The 25,769-nt window shown below is 46.4% G+C and overlaps 1 protein-coding gene across 2 annotated transcripts in view; it reads right to left on the bottom strand.

Moving 5' to 3' along the window:
- MED14 (mediator complex subunit 14) overlaps window positions 1–24,579 on the bottom strand; it is a 223,486-nt gene extending 198,907 nt beyond the window's left edge. For both annotated transcript variants that reach the window (XM_068269856.1, XM_068269857.1), the window contains exons 1-3: window positions 24,225–24,579; window positions 6,314–6,340; window positions 3,632–3,737 (exon numbers count right to left, since the gene is read on the bottom strand). In XM_068269856.1, the coding sequence (XP_068125957.1) occupies window positions 3,632–3,737; window positions 6,314–6,340; window positions 24,225–24,409 (318 nt within the window). In that variant the 5' untranslated portion in view covers window positions 24,410–24,579. The remainder of the gene's footprint in view (window positions 1–3,631; window positions 3,738–6,313; window positions 6,341–24,224) is intronic.
- Window positions 24,580–25,769: the final 1,190 nt, after the last annotated feature.

The raw sequence follows: 25,769 nt of genomic DNA, 5'->3' as shown, positions 1-25,769 counted from the left end.
TAATGTGCCCCCCCCCCCCCACCCCAGTAGTAGGTGGCCGCAGCACAGGTAGCCAGGGATAGGTGTAGCCAGGATTGGTGCCCACAGTATAGAGAGCCAGGGATAGGTGTAGCCAGGATAGGTGCCTGCAGTAGAAAGAGCCAGGAATAGGTGTAGCCAGGATTGGTGCCTGCAGTAGGGAGAGCCAGGGATCGGTATAGCCAGGATTGGTGCCCACAGTAGAGAGAGCCAGAGATAGGTGTAGCCAGGATTGGTGCCCGCAGTAGAGAGAGCCAGGGATAGGTGTAGCCAGAATTGGTGACCGCAGTAGGGAGAGCCAGGGATAGGTGTAGCCAGGATTGGTGCCCGCAGTAGGGAGAGCCAGGGATAGGTGTAGCCAGAATTGGTGCCCACAGTAGGGAGAGCCAGGGATAGGTGTAGCCAGGATTGGTGCCCGCAGTATAGAGAACCAGGGGGGACGCAGCAGCAGGGGGTACAAAACAAATAGTTACCGGCAGCCTGGTCGTCCTGCACGCTGTACTAGTTTCATTCTATTTCCCGCAGTAGGGAGAGCCAAGGATAGGAGTAGCCAGGATTGGTGCCCTCAGTAGGGAGAGCCAGGGATAGGTGTAGCCAGGATTGGTGCCCGCAGTAGGGAGAGCCAGGGATAGGTGTAGCCAGGATTGGTGCCCGCGGTAGAGAGAGCAAGGGATAGGTGTAGCCAGGATTGGTGCCCGCAGTAGGGAGAGCCAGGGATAGGTGTAGCCAGGATTGGTGCCCGCAGTAGGGAGAGCCAGGGATAGGTGTAGCCAGGATTGGTGCCCGCGGTAGAGAGAGCAAGGGATAGGTGTAGCCAGGATTGGTGCCCGCAGTAGAGAGACCAAGAGATAGGTGTAGCCAGGATTGGTGCCCGCAGTAGGGAGAGCCAGGGATAGGTGTAGCCAGGATTGGTGCCCGCAGTAGGGAGAGCCAGGGATAGGTGTAGCCAGGATTGGTGCCCGCAGTAGGGAGAGCCAGGGATGGGTGTAGCCAGGATTGGTGCCCGCAGTAGAGAGCCAGGGGGACACAGCAGCAGGGGGTACAAAACAAAATACTCACTTGCAGGCATCCGGGTCGTCCTGCACGCTGTACTATCTTCCTTCTATTTCCTGTTCTTGCATCATCTCCTTGTAATAGCGCCCAGGGGGTGCTATTTCAGGAAAATAGGACAAGAACAGGAAGTAGAATGAAGCTAGTACAGCGTGCAAGACAACCCGGCTGCTGGCAAGTGAGTATTTGCTTATCCTCGCCGCTGTTCTTTCACCCACCGCTAAGTCGCATCCCTGCAGCTACGTCGCTCGGTAGCCCCGCCACCGAAAACTGTTAAAACTAGATTGTGCATGGTATGATTACCATGCACAAACAAACCGTGATATATCTTCATACCAGTATACCATGGCAACCCTAGTGAGGAGCCAATGAAAACGGCTCCTGACCAGCTCACAGGGCTCTGCCTTTATGGAGACGGCAGAGGGAGCGAGCTGCGGCACGGAGACAGCGGCAAGATCATTGGGAGCGGCAAGAATGCGAACTGTCAGTGGATTGAAATCTATGCCATAGCAGCAAGGTAGCCAACAGGGCGTATATTTCAATCACTAAGATCCTTAAGTAGTTAAAAAACATTTCTTTGTTACAGCTAATACAAAAAAATTGCCTAAAATAAATCTGCACTGTTTCTAATTACCGATTCATGGAAGCAGACATATTGTTTACAGTCTGTGATTTCAAATGGCCTCATCTGCCATAGGCAGTCATGTAACACAGGGGAGGGGTCAAATTACAACTAGTGATTAGACAAATTAGGGGGAGTTAGACAGGCTAAACTCTAAATACATACAGGGTGCATTTCTCTAAGTTTTTCTTTTGTCCAGTATAAGAGTTCAGGTCCACTTTAACTCTGCAGGTGTGATAAGATGTCTTTAAAGTGGATCCAAGATAAACGTACTCATTGCATAATTGTGTTCCTTTCATATAGTTTATAGGGCATTCCTCAAGCCAAATACTTTGTTTTGTTTTAATACTCCAATTCCCTATAAACTAAACAAGCCTCGCCCACAGCTTCTCCAGAGTATCTTGGCACTCAAAGCCTTAGTAGCAAGGGCTTATGGGAGCTCAGTCTGGGCAGGAGGAGGAAGTTACTAGCCAGAGATTTCAGAAGAAGAGGGGAGAAGGAAAGGGGAGTGAAGTTTTCACAGGCTGAGTGCTGGAGATACAGATCAGCTTGCCTGTGTGTAATGTGACAAATAGAACATGGCCGCTCTCATATCACAGAAATAAATAATTATAAACTGGTGAAGCGGTTTGCAGCTAGCTTTGCTGTGTAAACTATCTAAACACACACGTTGTTATAGTCAATTTTTCATCTAGGATCTGCTTGAAGATCTGATTTATCTTGTAAATTACTTGTTTACCATTTGAAGAAGTTAATTACATGTCCCACAAGGCTCACGCAAGCTTATCAATAGTAGCCAATTTCTGTCAGTCATAAACACTCCTTCTGTCTCATCTGGAGATGACTTAGTAGTATAAGAACTAAGCAGCATTTGAGATGCAATTCTACAAATGATATATTAGTAAAGGCTCATACACGCGTGCAAGAAAGTGCACGACACGATCGACCACGAGGCTTATATTTTCTGTGCACCAACCAACTCATATGCATATACTGCGTGCTCAAGCGGAATGATGGACTGTATCATATGGCCGCATTCAAAACAAGCGCAGGCCATTTAAACGACTTGTACAAACGTGACCAACTACACGATATCAGCCCAACAGTCATGTGAATTGACCCGCCGGATGGATCAGGCAAATTCGCCTGTTATCAGTCATTCGTCTAGTCGTTTGCCACATGCGCACACGCCTGATCGTCATCCAACAGACCAAAATCACATAACAATCGGGCGGAATTGTTCAATGTGTACAAGCTTTTAGTTTGTTGCAGAAAGACATTTAAAGCCTCTGTTAAGATAACTTTTGAATAAAAAGTCTTCCATTTTCACCCATGAGGAAAAGGGGGCAGCAAGCAGTAGTACTATCAGGGCGGAGGAGAATCATTTGGTTTTCGTGGCACCTTCTTTCTAAAAGAGAGCTAATGTTTTCCATTGTACCAGGGCTGTGGAGTCAGAGTTGGAGTCGGAGTCGAGGCAATTTTGGGTACCCGAAGTCAGAGTTGGAGTCGTGGTTTCATAAACTGAGGAGTCGGAGTCTGAGTCGTCTGATTTTTGTACAAAATACACAGCCCTGTTAAGTATTACACTAAGGAGTCGGAGTCGAGGAGTCGGAGTCAGAGCCATTTTGGGTACCCGGAGTCGTGGTTTCATAAACTGAGGAGTCGGAGTTGGAAGATTTTTGTACCAACTCCACAGCCCTGCATTGTACTATGGAAAATTGGTAACCAGGTGACATGCTTATTTTAATACCACTTCATGTACACTTTAGGAAAAGTACAGTAAATTAGTCTTTAGCTCAAGCTTTTTTTTTTTTTTGATAAGGGGATAACAATAGCACACAATTTTACCTGGCTAGAAATAATACTCTATTGTACAGTAGGGCGCGTCATGAATATGACTAAGGAATACAAAAGCATAGAAAATATATGTTCAGAACTTACCGCACACTTCTCTACTTTACCCGCATTGTTTGCCCATTTGACTAGGGCTAGCAATCTGACAAAGAGCTGACGAGTACGGCTGGCAAACTGCACAATTTCAATTTTTCTGTAAATTACATAAAACATTTTATTCAATAAACATGATAAATGCCCTCAAATGTGTGCTCTTTGAGAAATGACACAGGTCACTGTGGATGCAAACTGTAGATGTGGCAAGTACTGAAAGGATGTACAGTCAGAGATGGGGATAAGGGCTACCAAAAAGATTGAATGAATGTCCACTCAAAACCAGAGTATATGGTAAGTATAAATTGCAGCTGGAAGAGCACAGGTACACGCTGTGACTATTACAGGGAACCTGAAGAGAGGAACACAGACCATGCATATTGATTCCCTTATAAACAACGCCAGTTGCCCGACTGTCATGCTGAGATGTTTTTGAGCAACACCTGCAAGAAGCAGGCAGCTGGTGGAGTAAAGGTGGCCATACTCTTATAGATTTGAAGCAGATTCGACCATCAGATAGATTTCTGTCAGATGCCTGTCAAGTCATATCTGACAGAAATCTATCTGATGTGTGCCACACACTAGGAACAGATTTACAATAGATTTCAGAATTAAATCTATTGGAAATCTATCTAAAGGGGCCCATACACTGGTTGATTTCAGCCATCAATCGACCGATTGATTCTATAGAATCAATCGATCAGAAATCTATTATTTCAAACCAGCAAATCGATCGATTTGCATCCGATTTCGATCGATCTGCATCCGATTTCGATCGATTTGATCTGACAGGATGGAAAATCTAGGTCGATCTGCTGCTGGCAGCAGATCAATGGCCCAGCAGATCAATGGCCCATAGAGTTGCATTGGATCTAATGGTGCAATAATGCATTCAGATCGATTTCCAATAGATTTCGAAATCTGTTCCTAGTGTCTGGCACACATCAGATAGATTCCTGTTAGATTTGACTTGACAGGCATCTGACAAATCTATCTGATGGTCGAATCTGCTGCAAATCTATTGCCTAGTACACACCATACAATTTTCTGTAAGATTTTTCTGTTAGATTTCTGGTGCATTGTCTTATCTCCTGCTGAGTAGAATACTTAACCTCCCTGGCGGTAAGCCCGAGCCGAGCTCGGGCTATGCCGCCGCGAGGCACAGCTCAGGCCCCGCTGGGCCGATTTGCACAATTTTTTTTTTTGTTACACGCAGCTAGCACTTTGCTAGCTGCGTGTAACCTCCGATCGCCGGCGCTACCCGCCGATCCGCCGCTATACCCGTCGCCACCGCCCCCCCCCCCCCCAGACCCCATGCGCTGCCTGGCCAATCAGTGCCAGGCAGCGCTGTGGGGTGGATCGGATTCCCCTTTGACGTCACGACGTCGAGGACGTCATCCCGCCCCGTCGCCACGGCAGGTAAATCTTACAGGAAATCTTAAAGGGAACCTTAACTAAACGGGGGGGGGGTAAAGAGTTTTACTTACCTGGGGCTATTACCAGCCCCCTGCAACAGTCCTGTGCCCTCGGAGCCGCTCCGAGGGCACAGGACTGCTGCAGGGGGCTGGTAATAGCCCCAGGTAAGTGAAACTCTTTACCCCCCCCCCCCCCCCCTTCAGTTAAGGTTCCCTTTAAGGTGGCCATACATTTGTTAGATTAGCAGCAGATAGATCATCAGATAGATTTCTGATTTATCTGATGTTTTTAGGAAAATTTTTTACTAGGAACAGATTTCCAATAGATCTCAGTATAAAATCTATTGAAAATCGATCTGATTGCATTTTTTTGCCATCAGATTTCCATTAGGTCCAATGCAAAATGATAAGCAATCTCAACAGATCGACCTAGATTTTACAGCATGTCAGATCGATTGAAATCGACCGCAAATCGATCAGCGGGTCAATCGATTTGCGATGGATCGATTTTGATCGCCCGCTTATCTGCTCAGTGTATGGGACCCTTACATATGACTAGAAGGTAATCCCAGGCAAGATGAAATGATCTTTGACAGAAGCATTGAACACTGGGTTTATCTCTCTAATTAATACATGAAAAGCATTGGTAGTAAGGTGAGAAAAAGAGTGCAAGATAGAAAAAAACCCTAGCGTATAACCCTTTAGAATATTTTACTATGCATAGATAATCTGTAAAGCTCAACCATGCATTTAATTCACTAGAAGGTTACTGCAGTATAATTACACAGATAAACTGTGTAGGTCCCTTCTTAAATCATGCCTCCGATCCATAAGGTCTTAATGACCTATCAAGCAACCGTATTTCAACATGTTGTGACTGAAATGTCTTCATCAGGGGCCTCAAAGTGGTAGTGTAGGAATAACAACAAAACAAACAAAAAAAACTACATGGTTGCAAACCAAGTGGCAAATGACTTGTGTGTGCACGTGTTCCATACTATGGGCTCTATTCACAAAACTTCTCATAAATTACTTATCACCTGATTGATAAAAATAACCTTTCAACGCATTTACAAGCAAAATAATCAAAGTTCCTGATTAACTTCATCTCAGTATCACTCTTCTTACCTTAATTATATTATAGTTTTGCTCTTTGGGAGCTTAAAATAACTAACAAATAATATATGTACATATTTTACATTTTCAGTACAATACTCTAATAAATGATAGGAGTTTCACCTGTATATAGAATTTGACTCACCTTTCCATATCAGTCTTCCGTGGAAGTCTGAAACGATAAAGAGAAACAACAGTTTGAAGCCGGATTAGTTGTTTTTTGGTGTAAAAGATGGCAAGTTGATTTTAAGGTTAACACCACAAAGGACAAGTAATTTTATGTGAAGTTCCTCCACAGTTCAGTGTTTTTAGGAGCTAGTGGAACCTACCTCGACAAGGTAGTATTGCGCAAAATAATCATTTCATTTCAAACAGAAGCAGATGCATGTTGAACATCTCAAGACCAAGTATAGTATAATTATCTGAACAATCAGCATAATGGTACAAAGCTTGGATTCATCTGTGCACCTAAAGCTCATGCACACTCGACTGTTCACGGCCCATAAGCCAGCATTTGTAGGTGTCCTTAGAGGTCTTTTAATGCTCTGGCATGCTGACTATAGGTAGCAGAGTCCATTCATGCCATTTTCCTGCAATTACATTAGAGTTTAAGTCAATAGGAGCACTGGCAAGCAAACAAAAAATATTAGCATACCAAATGTGGTGCTATGCGATTGCAATAGCACCACATGGCAAGATCATCCCATTCCTTTTTGATCATATCTTTCAAAGAAGAATGGACTGGGATGAAAGAAGTTTGGGGATCTGACAAACTTTCGTACATCTGGTCAATAGAAAAGGCACATTTTTGAGGTTTATCTGGTTTGTCTACATTATCTACACACAATATTTCTTTGAAGGAAGAGAACTTAACTTCCCCCTCAGAATCTTCCTCCCTTCTCTTTCATTTAGAAACAACCAGTGGGGGTAGGGAAGGAAAAGCAAAAAAGTCAACAGTTTGTGAGGTCTGATCCGTAGAAACGGGTAAAGGTAGTGGCTGAGGTGCTGTCATGATTGTGGAGGAGGGAGAAGCTATAGCAAAGTCTTTAATAGCTGTAATCATTTCAGACCGCATTCACCCCATTAAATCCTTGAATATTATAGGGGATTCATCCTTAAAGGGGTTCTTTCGCGAAAAAAGTAGGCAGTTAAAAAATGTGACAGATGACAGGTTTTGGGCCAGTCCATCTTTTTAAGGGGGATTCTCCTGGCTTTCTTTGTTTTCCACAGCATTTCCTGAACAGCAGTTGCAAAATCTAACTGACATAATAGTGTGCAAGTGATTAGGGAGGCCGGCTGGTATCTTGCTATTTTGGCAGTTAAACTGCTGTTCAGGAAATGCTGTTGAAAACAAAGAAAGCCCTGAGAATCCCCCTTAAAAAGATGGACTGGCCCAAAACCTGTCATCTGTCACATTTTTTAACTGCCTACTTTTTTCGCGAAAGAACCCCTTTAAAGAAAACCTGTACTGAGTAAAAATATTTAAAATAAACACATGAGGAAACTTCAAATGAACATTACAGTTACCTTGCCATCAGTTCCTTTCAGAAGCTCACCATTTTCTTCTGACAATAATCCCTTCCAGTTCTGACAATATTTTGTCAGATCTGAAATATATCAGTTGCTGTCAGTAAAATATCAGTTGCTGTCAGTTATAGCTGAGAGGAAAACTGATGTACCAGGTAATGTCCATGTTTCCCTATAGCTCAAGTAGGCGATGTTACAGTTTAACTGTGTGCTGACCAGAAAGCTGTTAAAGGGATACTGAAGGGGGGTCGGGGGAAAATGAGTTGAACTTACCCAGGGCTTCTAATGGTCCCCCGCAGACATCCTGTGTTGGCGCAGCCACTCACCGATGCTCCGGCCCCGCCTCCAGTTCACTTCTGGAATTTCTGACTTTAAAGTCAGAAAGCCACTGCGCCTGCACGCCCGTGTCCTCGCTCCCGCTGATGTCACCAGGAGTGTACTGCGCAAAACACAGACCATACTGGGCCTGCGCTGTGCGCTTTTGATGACATCAGCGGGATCGAGGACACGGCAATGCAGGCGCAGTGGTTTTCAGACTTTAAAGTCTGAAATTCCAGAAGTGAACCGGAGGCGGGGCCGGAGCATCGGTGAGTGGCTGCGGCAACACAGGATGTCTGCGGGGGACCGTTAGAAGCCCCGGGTAAGTTCAACTCATTTTCCCCCAACCCCCCTACAGTATCCCTTTAAGGGTAATGGCCATTTTCAAAATGGAGGACGGAAAATTCCCTTGATCACAGTGAACAAACAGGACGTGGCACAGGAGAAAGACACTGAGGAGTAGATTACATAGAAGGTAAGTATGACTTGTGTATGTTTATTTTGACTTTTAATTTTCAGTTCAGGTTTTCTTTAACTTTATGCGTGCAATACTGGCAAAGCTTTTTCGAAGAAGAAGACGACAAACAAGTATTACACAATGCACAGAGGGGGAAGTTGTCCGTCAGACCCTCCCGCTGGGCGGGTGTTCCAGCGACAGTACAGCGTGTACAGTCTGTCTGCAGACTGATAAAGCTGTTTCTGAACGATCCACTCAGCGGATCGTTCAGAAACAGCCTTATCAGCCTGCCTGACAGACTGTACACACGCTGTACTGTCACTGGAACGCCCACCCAGCGGGAGGGTCTGACGGACCCATCGTTCCCTGTAGTACAGCGCGTACGAGCCTTTAGGTTAAAATAAACAAATCAAAAACAAGCCATCAGTCCACCCAGCATAAACAAACAAGTCATCTGAAGCAGAATCAATCATAACTGCCCACCAGAGAAGGGTCAGTGCCAATCTCCACAGACTGCAGTAGTGAAGGGCATGCGGCATCCACACTCTGACAGCAATGAAGAACAAGACTGAATCAAAAACCAAAAGCATAAGTACAACTCTTCCTACACCAGAATTGAATCATTACCTGCACCTGGTTTCCAACAATCAACGCCATGGCCCTGGCCACTCTGTAATCAGCCATATGGGACGCCAGCACATGACGTCATTCCGCTTCCGCTGAGGACTTCCAGTTCGCGCACCTGGATCAATAAGTTTGCCACTTGCAAGGGAGAAGCCTCAAACATGCTGTACGCAGTGCACGCTAGGCCTGAACGATTTTGGGAAAAGATTGAATCACACGATTTCTGTCAGAAATTGTGATTTCGATTAGATTCACGATTTTCTTCAAATCAAGCTTTATCACTAATTTAACAATGTGCACAGTAACTAAGGAACAGCTAAGGAATAGCACCTTAGTTTCACAGTATCCCCACTGCAGCTTTGCAGAATGCAGAAAGATCACCAGTCAGTCACACAGCAGTCATTATCACACTGACACACTGTGCAGCGTAGCAGAGGCTTGAATGACAGGAGTTTGGGCGGAGTCTGCTGCCCATGTTACAGTTTGATGGACATGTGGGCGGAGTCTGCCGCCCGCCCAGCAAATGATGTGTAAGCACTGGGGAGGAGGGAGTTGCCTAGTGAGAGCCAGTCTGCTGCCCATCACACCACTTAAGTGACACAAATCACAAAAGGTGATTGTCAGCAATCAGAAGACTCAGCCTGCCACCTCCCCAGCTTATGATGTGGAGGTCTGGGTGGGAGCAAGGAGTGAGACGCGGGGACAGAGTGTTAGAGCGGAGGTGGGCGGAGTCAGCCGCTCGTAATACAAGGTGATTGACAGCCTTGTGGGCGGGGTCTGCCGCACGCCCAGCTAATGCTCCGGAGATGTTGGGAGGAGTGAGCCGCACGAGTGAGAGAGCCTGTGGGCGGCAACTGTTTTCCGCCCACTGCACTGATTGGCTACACACTCGGCGGAAGTTAGGGGAGAGAGTGAGCCAGCTTCACTCGGAAAACGAGGGCCGAACGCTGGTGCTGATCCGCCGCAAGCCGCCGCTAAACAGAGCGGGACAGTGGACTGCTGGCCCGAATGCAGAGGGGGTAAAAATCGTTGCCATGGCGATCACGGAATCCTCATTTCCGTGATAGCGATTTCGATCAAAAAACGATTTATCGCTCAGCCCTAGTGCACGCTGAAGCCCCTGGGGGACAGCAGTGTCACACGGCTGTCCCTAGTGCAGCGCTGCTGCTGATCGCGTAAATGGACGGCGTGATCGCGTTTACAAAGCCCACGTCGTACCTGCCGCCTAACGTGGCAGCACAAATAGACCCTCCAAGCGTCTTGTCCGGGACAGGAAAAACAACTGAGGAGCTCTCGTAAGTGGCCTGTATTGATATGTCCTGCCTGTCTGCCAGGGCTGTGGAGTCGGTACAGAAATCATCCGACTCCAACTCTGACTCCTCAGTTTATGAAACCACTGACTCCGACTCCAGGTACCCTAAATGGCTCCGACTCAGACTCCTCAGTAAAATACTTACCAGGGCTGTTGATTTGGTACAAAAATCATCCCACTCAGTTTATGAAACCACTGACTCCAACTCCGACTCCAGGTACCCAAAATGGCTCCGACTCCAAAGCCATGCTGTCTGCTATGCAAATTTTATATCTTGTATCATCCTGTCCAAATGTGGGGAGGAGACAAGTCTAAACTGAGCGGCGCTGTCCCGAGGAGGTTCGGGGAAAGTAAATCTGCCCCCCCAAAAAACTTGTGTATTCCCAGCATTACATCTGTCAAGAGTCATCCACCACTAAATCACCATGCAACCTTTCCTGCATATAACACCATCCCCAAGTCACTGTGGGGTGTAAGCAATAATCTGTGTTAAGCAGAATTACGTGCGTAAAGTTTTACTGCTTTTCAAAGTAATGTCCATGTTTTCCTATGGCTCAGTTCCCACTATGGGGTCGATTCATAAAATGCTGTGCAAAAAAAATCTAGTTGGGAAAATATCGCATTTGGGATTTTAGACTTGTGTGTGCTAATTCATAAAACTTTTCACAGGTGCGGTAAAAGTTTGATGAATTACCAATGGCCATTTACTAAAACCTGTTGGCAACAGCAGGAGAGTTACAAGCTGTTCCATGCAGTGAGGGCATTACAATAGAAGAGGCATCCCAGAACTCCCTTAACCACCAGGACCGTGGGCTTTACCCCCCTTAAGGACCAGGCACTTTTTATCCCACTCAGACCACTGCAGCTTTCACGGTTTATTGCTCGCTCATACAACCTACCACCTAAATGCATTTTGGCTCCTTTTCTTGTCACTAATAAAGCTTTCTTTTGGTGCTATTTGATTGCTGCTGCGATTTTTACTTTTTATTATTTTCATCAAAAAAGACATGAATTTTGTCAAAAAAATGATTTTTTTAACTTTCTGTGCTGACATTTTTCAAATAAAGTAACATTTCTGTATGCATGCAGCACAAAAAATGTGGACAAACATGTTTTTGATTAAAAAAAAAAACCCATTCAGCCTATATTTATTGGTTTGGGTAAAAGTTACAGCGTTTACAAACTATGGTGCAAAGTGAAGTTTCCCATTTTCCAGCATCTCTGACTTTTCTGAGCACCTGACATGTTTCATGAGGGGCTACAATTCCAGGATAGTATAAATACCCCCCAAATGACCCCATTTTGGAAAGAAGACATCCAAAAGTATTCACTGAGAGGCATAGTGAGTTCATAGAAGATATTTTTTGTCACAAGTAAGCGGAAAATGACACTTTGTGACAAAAAAAAAAGTTTCCATTTCTTCTAACTTGCGACAAAAAAAAAAAGAATTCTGCCACGGACTCACCATGCCCCTCTCTGAATACTTTGAAGTGTCTACTTTCCAAAATGGGGTCATTTGTGGGGTGTGTTTACTGTCCTGACATTTTGGGGGGTGCTAAATTGTAAGCACCCCTGTAAAGCCTAAAGGTGCTCATTGGACTTTGGGCCCCTTAGCGCAGTTAGGCTGCAAAAAAGTGCCACACATGTGGTATTGCCGTACTCAGAAGAAGTAGAATAATGTGTTTTGGAGTGTATTTTTTCACATACCCATGCTGGGTGGGAGAAATATCTCTGTAAATGACAATTGTTTGATTTTATTTTTTTTTAATTTTTTTTTTTTACACACAATTGTCCATTTACAGAGATATTTTTCCCACTCAGCATTGGTATGTGTAAAAATACACCCCAAAACACATTATTCTACTTCTCCTGAGTACGGCAATACCACGTGTGGCACTTTTTTGCACCCTAACTGCGCTAATGGGCCCAAAGTCCAATGAGTACCTTTAGGATTTCACAGGTCATTTTCGTTTCAAGACTACTCCTCACGGTTTAGGGCCCCTAAAATGCCAGGGCAGAATAGGAACCCCACTAATGACTCCATTTTATAAAGAAGACACCCAAGGTATTCCGTTAGGAGTATGGTGCGTTCATAGAAGATTTTATTTTTTTGTCACAAGTTAGTGGAAATTGATTTTAATTGTTTTAAGTGTCATTTTCCGCTAACTTGTGACAAAAAATAAAATCTATGAACTCGCCATACACGAATGACGCGATTGCGCCGCCCATGACCGTAAAAGGACCGCCGCCATTTGTCAATATGGCGGTCCTTGCGGGGTCCACTTCCCGGCCGCCAATTGTCTATACGGCGGTCGGGAAGTGGTTAATGTACATGGTTTGTTATACTGTTGGGGCTGTTTCTATTGGCTCCCTGCTCCGGTCAGTCACAGCTGCCTCTGCTTCTGCTTGCGAGTCACGGCTCCCAGCACAGTCTCCTCCACAGACTCCGCACTCTTCACCACTTCAAAGCAGACTGTATTATTTTGTGCCTTTACCGCACATTGTAATAAATTGACATTTACTGTTATTTCAGCTTTTCATGTGGTAACAGCTTATATAAATTGGCATTTTCCTAAGCACTCGTCAGCTGCTTTCTGCATTACTGAATGCGGTAATGCTTTACGAATCGACTACTTTATGTGTTTTAACTGAAAGCTTTTTCGCACTGCACTGCTATGGAGAAAAAAACAAAATGCATAATAACACATACCAATGGATTAAGTGTAAAAGGGTTCTTGCACTCTACTCATCATGTGTAAAGCTTTACACACATAATTCTGATTAACATATACACCCTTGTGGCCTGTATCACCTCATTAAGGATCAGTGGGAGAGATTTATCAATGCATTATCGACAGTTTTTTCTTCCCAACCTTCTCCCGACCGCGTCACGCCGATGGGCGTGGCCGCAGCCCCAGGACCGCCTAACGCCAATCGGCGTAAAGTCCTGGTGCTCTGTTTTGCAGGAGATTGCGCGCAGGCTGCACGTGCATCTCCTGCTTGGGGGGCGGAGCTCTGCCCCCTCTTCAGTCTCCGAGTGGCGATTGCCGCTCGGGAGACTGTTAGACGGCGATCACGCCGTCCATTTACGCGATCAGCAGCAATGCTACACTGGGGACAGCAGTGTGACACGGCACCGATCGCCATAATTGGCTAGCTGTGGGGAGGGAGGGATAATAATTAAATATGTTTTTTTTTTTTACAACAACAATATTTATTTTAAAAAAAAAATAAACATGGGGGAGCGATCAGACCCCACCAACAGAGAGCTCTGTTGGTGGGGAGAAAAGGGGGGGGGGGGAAATCACTTGTGTGCTGTGTTGTGCGGATCTGCAGCTTAGTCTTAAAGCTGCAGTGGCACATATTACTAAAAATGGCCTGGTCACTGGGGTGGGGTGGGGGGGGGGGTGTTAGCACTGCAGTCCTCAAGTGGTTAATCTGCTCTAACCAGCAGGGAGAACAGTTCTTCATAATAAGAACCTTCTTAAAGAGAGTCTGAAGCGAGAATAAATCTCATTTCAGACCTCAGAGTTAGCAGGGGCATGTGTGCCCCTGCTAAACCGCCGCTATCCCGCGGCTTAACGGGGGTCCCTGATCCCCCAAATCCCCTCCGTAATGCGGGGGAGCGCTTCCTGGTTGGGGCAGGGCTAACCGCCGCAGCCCTGCCCCACGCACGTCTGTCAGCGTGCATCTCCGCCTCTCCCAGTCTTCCTTCACTGAGAGGGGCGGGGGAGAGGCGGCGATGCGCCGCTGACAGACGCGACTGGAGGCAGGGCTGCAGCCGTCAGCCCTGCCTCCAGGAGCGACCAAGTCTGCGACCAAGTGTCGCAGTGGGGGGTTTGGGGGTCAAGGGACCCCCGTTTAGCGGCGCTGTTGCGGCGGTTTAGCAAACTATGAGCTCTGAAGCGAGATTTATTCTCACTTCAGAGTCTCTTTAACCACCCTGGTGTTCTATTGAGATCGCCAGGGCGGCTGCGGGAGGTTTTTTTTTTTAATTAAAAAAAAAAAAATATTTCATGCAGCCAACTGAAAGTTGGCTGCATGAAAGCCCACTAGAGGGCGCTCCGGAGGCGTTCTTCCGATCGCCTCCGGCAAGCAGAACTAACAAGGAAGGCTGCAATGAGCAGCCTTCCTTGTTTGGCTTTCCTCATCGCCATGGCGACGAGCGGAGTGACGTCATGGACGTCAGCCGACGTCCTGACGTCAGCCGACGTCCTGACGTCAGCCGCCTCCGATCCAGCCCTTAGCGTTGGCCGGAACTATTTGTTCCGGCTGCGCAGGGCTCGGGCGGCTGGGGGGACCCTCTTTCGCCGCTGCTCGTGGCGGATCGCCGCAGAGCGGCGGCGATCAGGCAGCACACGCGGCTGGCAAAGTGCCGGCTGCGTGTGCTGCTTTTTATTTCATCAAAATCGGCCCAGCAGGGCCTGAGCGGCACCCTCTGGCGGTAATGGACGAGCTGAGCTCGTCCATACCGCTAAGGTGGTTAAACCCTAGATAATAGTGGAAATTTAGCATGAATTTCTAGAGCTGCACTACAGTTAAGAAAAGTGCAAATCCATCCCTAAACTGGCACCGATTAAGAAGTGCTTGAAAGCAGTTCTACAGGTATAGAACTGCAGGCTAGACATGATTTGTGATGTGCTCCTCCCCCCTGCTGAATTCCTTCTCAGAGCCTGCTGCTATCAATACAGCAGGTGTGTTGGTAACCTCAGCAACTGCAATTCCCCTCACACACTGCAATGTCTGAGAGACCTTCCTAACCCATCCTATTCTAAAACAGTTTTAAGCCCCATCTACACCATGGGACATTAAAGCGATCCGGCGGCTCGATTAGCCGCCGGATCGCCTCTTCCGCGTGCCCGCCGCGTCCCCGCTCGCGCGCCGCATTCGATTCCCCGCTCGTGCCCGCTCGTCCCCGCTTATCTCCCGCACGATTCCCTGCCATTGTCCCCTCGCGGGGATCGAGCAGGGAATCGGCGGTGCGAAGAACTGTCCTGCCGGATCTTATCAATCGAGCCGCATCAGCGGCTCGATTGATAAGGAGAATCGCGGCCGCATCTACGCGTGTAGATGCGGCTTTAGAAGGAATCTGCATTATCTAATGATTTCCTAAGATGCCTAAGACAGTTCTGCATGGATGTCTAAAAACCTACCAACATTTTGTCTCAGACACTCTTGATAAATCTGGCCCAGTGATTCTTAAATGGTTGTGAAATCTCTGGTGTGGTGTCCCCCTGACATAAAGCCAGCTGGCTACATTCTTGCTGAATTTCATCATAGTGTAACTTTGCTGCATAGCTGTCTAGCAACTATGGGTCCATGTGAAGCTTCAGGCCCCACACCATTGCTGGGCTTACTCAGTAGACACTCATACTCATTTCATATCTTTTTATTTTTTTTTTTGGTTAAAAGAATCAATAAAGATGTTTTCTGTCAGTGAAAATCTAATAAACTATCTCACAGTCCTCATAGCATAGATATTGTAAAAGGGACCCTGCAGATAGTTAAAATATGTATAGCACCATGTAGGACACTGACAGTAGTCAGTACAATCAGTTAATATACTGGAGTATCTTAAAAGGCACTTGAACTCAGAGGGATATGGAGGCTGCTATATTTATTTCCTATTAACCACTTAACCTTCCTGGCAGTAAGCCCGAGCTGAGCTCGGGCTATGCCGCGCAGGAAGATATCTCAGCCCCTGGTGGAGCGATTTGCTCCATTTAAAATGCTGTACGCGCAGCTAGCACTTTGCTAGCCGCGCGTACAGCTTGATCGCCGCCGCTCTGCGGCGATCGCCCGTACGCAGCGGAGCAAGAGGGCCCCCGCCAGAGCCCTGCGCTGCCCGGACCAATGAGTTCCGGGCAGCGCTATGGGCTGGATCGGAGGTGTCTGACGTCAGGACGTCGGCTGACGTCCATGACGTCATTCCGATCGTCGCCATGGCGACAGGAGAAGCCAAACAGGGGAGCGCGTTATATACGCGTTCCCCTGTTTGCTATTGATGCCGGCGACGATCGCACTAGAGGGACACATGCGCCCTCTAGTGGTGTTTCATGTAGCTACCACTCTGGTAGCTTTACATGAAACACAAAAAAAAAATTTTTTTTAAAAAAGGATTTTTGCCATTTTGGCAAAAAAAATTAACCGCCAGGAGGGTTAAGGACTGCAGACATAAAACCCCTTAAAGTGATACTTAAGTCAAATAAAAAAAAATGCGTTTTACTCACCTGGGGCTTCCCTCAGCCCCCTGCAGCTGTCTGGTGTCCTCGCAGCATCGCTCCGATCCTCCTGTCCCCTATTATTGCGGTAAGAAGGCCGCAATTACAGCATAGAGGGTGCTATTGTGGCTGGGAACGCTAAGAATCACTCGTGTACCCAGCCTGTCGGCGGCAGCCGCCGGCGGGGACAGGGGGATCGGAGAGATGCTGCAAGGGCACCGGACAGCTGCAGGGGGCTGAGGGAAGCCCCAGGTGAGTAAAACTCTTTTTTTATTTGACTTAAGTATCCCTTTAAGGACCAGACCCTTTTATCTATTCAGACCACTGCAGGTATAACGGTTTATTGCTCGGTCATACAACCTACTATCTAAATGAATTTTACCTCCTTTTCTTGTCACTAATACAGCTTTCTTTTGGTGCTATTTGATTGCTGCTGTGATTTTTAGTTTTTATTATATTCATCAAAAAGACATGAATTTTGTCAAAAAAAAATGTTCTTAACTTTCTGTGCTGACATTTTTCAAATAAAGTAAAATTTCTATATACATTTTTTTAGTCCAAATGTATTGTGCTACATGTCTTTGATAAAAAAAAAATCCAATAAGTGTATATTTATTGGTTTGGGTAAAAGTTATAGCGTTTACAAACTACGGTGCTAAAAGTGAATTTTCCCATTTTGAAGCGTCTGACTTTTCTGAGCACTGAGCTCATGTTTCATGAGGTGCTAGAATTCCAGGACAGTATGAATACCCCCCAAATGACCCCATTTTGGAAAGAAGACATCCCAAAGTATTCACTAAGAGGCATGGTGAGTTCATAGCAGATTTTATTTTTTGTCACAAGTTAGCGGAAAATGAATCTTTGTGACAAAAAAAATTAAAAAAAAAAAAAAGTTTCAATTTCTGCTAACTTGTAAAAAAAAAAAAGAAAAAAAAAAAACTGCCACAGACTCACCATGCCCCTCTCTGAATACTTTGGGATGTCTACTTTCCAAAATGGGGTCATTTGTGGGGTGTGTTTACAGTCCTGGCATTTTGGGGGGTGCTAAATTGTAAGTACCCCTGTAAAGCCTAAAGGTGCTCATAGGACTTTGGGCCCCTTAGCGCACCTAGGCTGCAAAAAAGTGGCACACGTGGTATTGCCGTGCCTTTAGGATTTCACAGGTCATTTTAAGGCATTTGGTTTCCAGACTACTCACGGTTTAGGGCCCCTAAAATGCCAGGGCAGTATAGGAACCCCACAAGTGACCCCATTTTAAAAAGAAGACACCCCAAGGTATTCCATTAGGAGTATGGTGAGTTCATAGAAGATTTTATTTTTTGTCACAAGTTAAAGTGTCATTTTCCACTAACTTGCGACAAAAAAATAAATTCTATGAACTCATCATACACCTAACGCAATACCTTGGGGTATCTTCTTTCTAAAATGGGGTCACTTGTGGGGTTCCTATACTGTCCTGGCATTTTATGGGCCCAAAACCGTGAAGAGTAGTCTGGAAACTAAATGCCTCAAAATGACTGTTCAGGGGTATAAGCATCTGCAAATTTTGATGAAAGGTGGTCGAGGGGCCAAATTTTGTGGAACCGGTCATTAGCAGGGTGACCTCTTAGATGACAGGTTGTATTAACACTTTAGTGCAGGATGTTCTCAAATCATGACCTGGACATGGCAGCAGAGAACATGTGATGTATTGGGTGCGTAGACCAATAAGACCGCAATACATTCTTTTTGACTAGACCCATGTTAAGGAGAAGGCCCCGAAAAATGTTACGTTCGGAAACTTGCAGTGGTTTCCACCGAAAAGGCTGGGCATGGCAGCTTCTTGGATTGGCGGTTGCGTATTGTGCAGCATAACGGTTGGTCTCAGCCACAATTAAGTTGTAGAGACCAGCAGTGATCAGAAAAAAAAAATTCTGTCACTGCGGTGGGGCAGGTGAGGGTTTGGCCGGGTGATCAGAAGCCCGCAGGGGGCAGATTAGGGCCTGAGCTGATGGATAGGAGTGCTAGGGGTTGACAGGTGGTGACAGGAGGTGACAGGAGGTGATTGATGGGTGTCTCAGGGTGTGATTAGAGGGGGGGAATAGATGCAAGCAATGCACTGGGGAGGTGATCGGGTCTGAGGGCCTGATCTGATTGGTATAATGGGTAGTGACAGGTGGTGACGGGGTGATTGATGGGTGATCAGAGGGGAGAACAGATGTAAATAATGCACTGGGGAGGTGATGGGGGGGGGGGTCTAAGGGCATGGGTGGGTGTTTGGGTGCCCGCAAGAGGCAGATTAGGGTCTGATCTGATGGGTAGCAGTGACAGGTGGTGACAGGGTGATTGATAGGTGATCAGGGTGTGATTAGAGGGGAGAATAGATGCAAGCAATGCACTGGCAAAGTGATCAGGGGGGGTCTGAGGGCGATCTGAGGGTGTGGGCGGGTGATTGGGTGCCCGCAAGGGGCAGATGAGGGACTGATCTGATGGGTATAATGGGTAGCAGTGACAGGGGGTGATTGATGGGTGATTAGAGGGGAGAACAGATGTAAATAATGCACTGGGGAGGTGATAAAGGGGGGGGGGGTCTGAGGTCATTCTCAAGGGTGGGCGGATGTTTGGGTGCCCGCAAGGGGCAGATTAGGGTCTGATCTGATGGGTAGCAGTGACAGGTGGTGACAGGGGGTAAATGATGGGTGATCAGTGGGTGATTAGAGGGGAGAACTGATGTAAACAATGCACTTGGGAGGTGATCTGAGAGCGGGTCTGCGGGCGATCTGGGGGTGTGGGCGGGTGATCAGGTACCCGCAAGGGGCAGGTTAGGGTCTGAGCTGATGGGTGGCAGTGACAGGTGGCGACAGTGGGTGATTGACAGGTGATCAGTGGGTGATTACAGGTGAGGTTAGATGTATACAGTACACGGGGGGGGGGGGGTGATCAGGAGCCCCCAGGGGGGCAGTTTTGCACCTAATCTAAAAAATAGCGTTGACAGATAGTGACAGGGAGTGATTGATGGGTGATTGGGGGGGGGGGGTGTGACTGGGTGCAAACAGGGGTCTGAGGGGGTGATCCGGGGGGTCTGAGGGGTGCTGTGGGTGAACAGGGGGCGGGGGGGCCAGATTGGTGTGTGTGTGCTTACCAAGGGGGCTGCCTCCTGCCCTGGTGGTCCCTCGATCACTGGGACCACCAGGGCAGGAGGCAGCCTGTATAATATGCTTTGTATACATTACAAAGCGTATTATACGCTTTCTATGTGGCAGATCTGGGGTTAACAACCCGCCGGCGATGCTAACTGGCCAGCGGGTTGAAGCCGCGGGTGGGTGGAGCCCAATGCCGGCGGATGCGTGCGCAACAATGCTGCCGCAGATCATAGTTACGGGGTCCTGGGGGTCCCACTTAGCCGCCCATAGGTAGTGGGCAGTCGGCAAGTGGTTAAACAATACCAGTTACCTGGCAGTCCTGCTGATCTATTTGGCTGCAGTAGGGTATGAATCACTCGCCTAAAACAAGCATGCAGCTAATACAGTCAGACTTTAGTCAGAAACACTTGACCTACATGTTTGTTCAGGTGTACTTTTAGGAGTCAAGCTCCATGTAAATCTAACAATCAACAAGGTCACACTAAGATTGACCTGGATGTAGTGGTGGGTTCATCCCTATTCAAACACTACTCCCTACTCACCTTTCTTTTGTTAGGCTGTACATTTGTGCTGCAGGTGTTACAATGTGGGAGAGGGTCTAAGCTGCCCCTACATCCAGATCATCTTCTGTGTGACCTTGCTGATGGATAAGTTTTACACCCGGGAGATACCAGTGTGGATCAGGTAATTAATGGCATAAACTGTAGGTACAGTAAGTATTCAATGTGAGGCTGTAATTACTTTAATCACTTTACTGTCATTGGGCTCTATTCACAATGAATTACCGCATGCGGTAATGAAGTGTGTGAAAATTACAGACCAAAGTCTCACTTAATTGAAATTGGAAAACAAAAGTTTGCTGTCATAGCAAATTAACCATTGTTGCCCTTAAAAGCTAAACACACCTCCAGAACCGCTGGAATGCAGTGTCACCTTGTTAATTTGTACAGAGCCATAATAATCCAACATGCATACAGACTGTTTCGGATTGTTTAATCCTCATCAGTGCATGGCATGGATTAATTTGGCTCTATGGAAAACAAAAGTTTGCTTTCTTAGAACAGAAAGAATTTGCGATAATTCAGGTTGGAGTGAGCTTGAGATGTCTCCCAGTGCATCACTGCTGAATATATGCAAGTTAACCATTGTTACCCTTAATTGAAATTGACATTCATTTTCATCCTAAATTACTGTGTGCGGTAAACATGTAATAAATGTGCGGAAAATGTGCAGTACAAAATACCATTTTTGTTCACTCAAATTAAATTTTTAATTGAAAAAGAATGCGCTCACTTGATCTTAATTACCAATTTTTATCACCTACAAATGGCAGGTGATATTTTTCATGCCTCAACTGCTGACTTGTAGGATGGAGTCTTTTGAGTTGTGTTTGCTTAACCCCCCTGGCGGTATGAAAAATTCCGCCAGGGGGCCGCGCAGCAGTTTATTTTATTTTATTTATTTTTTTAAATCATGTAGCGAGCCCAGGACTCGCTACATGATAGCCGCTGCTCAGCGGCATCCCCCGCCCGCTTCGAACGCCTTCGGCGATCTCCGATCAGGAAATCCCGTTCAAAGAACGGGATTTCCTGGAGGGCTTCCCCCGTCGCCATGGCGGGATGACGTCAGCGACGTCATTGGGAGTCCCGATCCACCCCTCGGCGCTGCCTGGCACTGATTGGCCAGGCAGCGCAAGGGGTCTGGGGGGGGCCCGCGCACCGCAACGGATAGCGGCGATCGGGCGCGGGCCGGCGGCGATTAGTGTGCTGGCGCAGCTAGCAAAGTGCTAGCTGCGTCCAGCAAAAAAAAATAAATTATGTAAATCGGCCCAGCAGGGCCTGAGCGGCACCCTCCGGCGGCTTACCCCGTGTCACACACGGGGTTACCGCTAAGGAGGTTAAAGAGAACCGGAGGTGGGTTTGAAGAATGCTATTAGGACACAGAGGCTGGTTCTGCATACTATCACAAGCCCGTTTACCTTTGTGCTGCCAGTCACCGGCGCTCCTCCGCCTCCTCTATTTCGCCACTCCCCGCAAAATTAGCTGCTTTGCTGAGGCAGCCAGCTGGTACAGCTGACAGCTCAAATTACAGTTGAGATTATTCACAGATGAGGGTATCAGACAGGCTAAGCCAGGCATGGGCAAACTTGGCCCTCTAGCTGTTAAAGAGAACACGAGGTGTGTTTAAAGAATGTTATCGGCATACAGAGGCTGGATCTGCCTATACAGCCCAGCCTCTGTTGCTATCCCAAACCCCACTAAGGTCCCCCTGCACTCTGCAATCCCTCATAAATCACAGCAGTGCTGTGAGGCTGTGTTTACATCTGTAGTGTCAGTCTCAGCTGCTCCCCCGCCTCCTGCATAGCTCCGGTCCCTGCCCCCCTCCCTTCCCTCCAATCAGCAGGGAGGGAAGGGATGCAGGTGGGGACTGGAGTTCTGCAGGAGGCGGGGAGAGCAGCAGACTGACACTATAGAGATAAACAGAGCCAGCTCTGACAAGCTGTTTGTCAGCAGCGTGGCTGTGATTTATGAGGGATTGCAGAGTGCAGGGGGACCTTAGTGGGGTTTGGGATAGCAACAGAGGCTGGGCTGTATAGGCAGATCCAGCCTCTGTATGCAGATAATATTCTTCAAACCCACCTCGGGTTCTCTTTAAGGAACTACAAGTCCCACAATGCATTGCAGGAGTCTAACAGCCACAGTCATGACGCATAAAGGCAAATGCATTGTGGAACTTGTAGTTCCTTAACAGCTGGAGGGCCAAGTTTGCCCATGCCTGGGCTAAGCTCTCTATATACATACAGTGTGCATTTCTTTAGGTTTTCCTTTGGTCCTGTGCAAGAGTTCAGGTCCACTTTAAATGTGACAGGCTATTCTGGTCATCTCTGTGTAATGGGTGGCAAGCATATGGGCTGCCCTACAGTTGCCAAAAAAGCTTTATTATTTCTGCACATATTACTGCAAAGTTAGCTAACACGCTACCGCACTTTTATCGCACATTGATTGCAAACCAATCAACCTCAGTAAATTTTTAGTGAATACTCAATTACAAAAAAAAAAAAAAAAATTCATAATAAAAAAAAAAAAAAAAAACACAATAATTATCACTGGAGGTAATTTTGCGATAAAAAAAAAAAAAAAAGAGAGAGTTACCGCACATGTTATTGTGAACAGAGCCAAATGTAGGGTCATTGTATGACAGCCAGTCACTGGAACATGAAGTAAGTGGAATCGGCACATTTACTATGCAATAGTCAGAATTACATTGGGAAAAACAAGAAACATTGCAAAAATATTTAGAAGGTTGTCACTGAGGAGCTTGTATGTCTGAGGTGAGCCAGTGTGAAAGACCATGAGGATCAATTTTCCAATCATTGCAATATCTACCTTCGAATTAGATTAATAGTGTGGGCATATTATTGCTAAAACCTGATACCTAGCAGTTCAAGAGAGCATTGTCTACACAATTACATTAGCAGAATTTTCCTATGGACTTTTACACTGGCTCACCTCAACCATACTAATACTGCAATGAATGAATCAGCTGTCAAGGTCTGATTAGCCCTGCACAATATAGTATGTATCCAATCCAAAAATCCTAGTATCTAATATATTTATATAGCGCCGACATATTACGCAGTGCTGTACAGAGTATATTGTCTTGTCACTAACAGTCCCTCACAGGGGCTCACAATCTAGTCCCTACCATAGTCATATGTCTCTGTATGTTTCATAGTCTAGGGCCAAATTAGGGGAAGCCAATTAACTTATCTGTATGGTTTTGGGATGTGGGAGGAAACCGGAGTGCACGGAGAAAACCCACGCAGACACGGGGAGAACATACAAACTCCTTGCAGATGTTGACCTGGCTGGGATTTGAACGGGGGACCCAGCGATGCAAGGGAAGAGACCTAACCATAATGCCAACGTTCTGCCCAATATCCCAAGAATTAAATCTCATATGATGATACAACAGGCAAAAACAATATCATTAAAATGATTACACTCCACCACTGAAGCCAATACACTAAAGTTTCCTGTAACTATATAAAACACTATAATAAGTAATATAATAAGTAGCAACATAAAACGAGCCAAACATTAACATAATGTAAGTACAGATGTGATCAGAAATTTGACTTCCCAGTTTAGTGTCCCACAATAATGGGAATTAGCAGAATCTGAACTAAACTTTTCACAAGCCTGAGCAAATTCAAAAAGCAAATAATTAATCAGGCTGTGCTTAATCATTGGCTTTCAAGATAGATGCAAGAGATCTGGTTCTGCCCTCACTTCTGGTTCATGCATTAAAAATCTAATAATTTTCTCATCTGTAATTACAGTGTAGCAGGCTTACATGACAAGTAGCTGCTTATTATGGTACTGGACCACTTACAGCTCCGCAGCAGATGGAACTGATGAATGAATAAAGTAGAAGCACCAACACTGTACAGTACTGTATTACAAGGCACTTACAAATCAGCCAGTACGTTGATTTCCTGGTAAGTCCTCTGTAAGAGAAAGTCGATGAGTGTAGTAAGTCGGTAGCCATGGCTGGCAGAGGCTGCGGCAACTACTGCTCCCGGGGGAGGCGGCTGAGGGGCAGTGGTGGGACCCCCAGTCACCACAAGCTGACTGCTCTCTAGCTGCACAGGAGGCATTCTGCTGCTGCTTGAGATTCACACTGTACGGCTCCTATACACCACTGCTACTCAGGAGAAGGCATTGATCAGAAGAAAACACTCCGACATTCAAAACGTAAACTCTGCTAGAAAAGAAAGCAAATGTGTGCGACCTCCGAGCTCCGAACGGCCTCCTCCTTCTCACTCCGGAAGGGAAAGCGGCACTGGCAGCGGGGGAAGGGGCCGAACCGGAAACCCACGAAACTCGCAGCGCGCATGCGTGTTACCCTTGTCAGTCAGACAGAGTCATAACTAGGAACAGGGAGACTGGGTTTCTGTGCTGCCGAATGTTTGCTTTTGCGATAAGGATATTAATTGGGTTATCAATTGGGTTGTGCTTAGTATAGATGCTGTCTGCCCTTGGGGTTCTGAGCTGTCTCAATTTCCAGAAGAATTAACTAACAGCATCTCACAAAAGTGAGTGCACCGCTCACACTTTTGTAAATATTTTATCATATTATATCTTTATAGGACAGCACTGAATATATGACATATTGATACAACATAAAGTAGTCAGTATACTCCTTGTATAACTGTACATTTTCTGTTCCATCAAATTGACAGCCGTTAACCCTCCTGGCGGTTTGCTAAAAATCCGCCATGGGTCAGCAAATCCGTTTTTTTTTTTGTTTTTTTTTAATTTTCTTTTTCATGTAGCGAGACAAGGTCTCGCTACATCCCCCCAGCCCCTCCGATCGCCGATCAGGAGATCCCGCTCAAAGAGCGGGATCTCCTGGAGGGCTTCCCCCGTCGCCATGGCGAAGGGCGGGATGACGTCATCGACGTCGTGACGTCAAAGGGGACTCCGATCCACCCCATCATCACATCCCGACTGGACTACTGCAATGCTCTCTACACTGGCCTTCCAAAAAAGGTCTTGTACCGCCTACAGCTGATACAGAATACTGCTGCCAGACTGCTAACCAACCAACCCCATCACTGCCACATAACGCCAGTCATGCACTCCCTTCACTGGCTACCTATAGAATGGAGGGTCCTATTCAAGATCGGCCTACTGACATTTAAATCCCTGAATAATCTAGGCCCTGGATACATGAAAGATATGTTGCAGCTGCGTAGCAATCCCCGCATTCTCAGATCAACAGGTTCTAACAATCTAGTCATACCCAGAGTCCACTTGGAAACTTTTGGTCCCAGAGCCTTCTGTCATGCTGCCCCTACGTTTTGGAACTCCTTACCTCAACAGATCAGGACAGCTCCATCCCTGGACGTGTTTAAATCCAGACTGAAAACCCACCTGTTCAGTTTGGCATTTGCAGAAATATAACTTTTGTTGTGTGAATACTTCATCCTACTAATTACTGAATCTGAGAGAGCC

The sequence above is a fragment of the Hyperolius riggenbachi genome, chromosome 2, assembly GCF_040937935.1.
Source record: "Hyperolius riggenbachi isolate aHypRig1 chromosome 2, aHypRig1.pri, whole genome shotgun sequence".
Taxonomy (NCBI): Eukaryota; Metazoa; Chordata; class Amphibia; order Anura; family Hyperoliidae; genus Hyperolius; species Hyperolius riggenbachi.
Note: the sequence above shows the minus strand (reverse complement) of the source record. Positions and strands in the feature narration are given on the sequence as shown.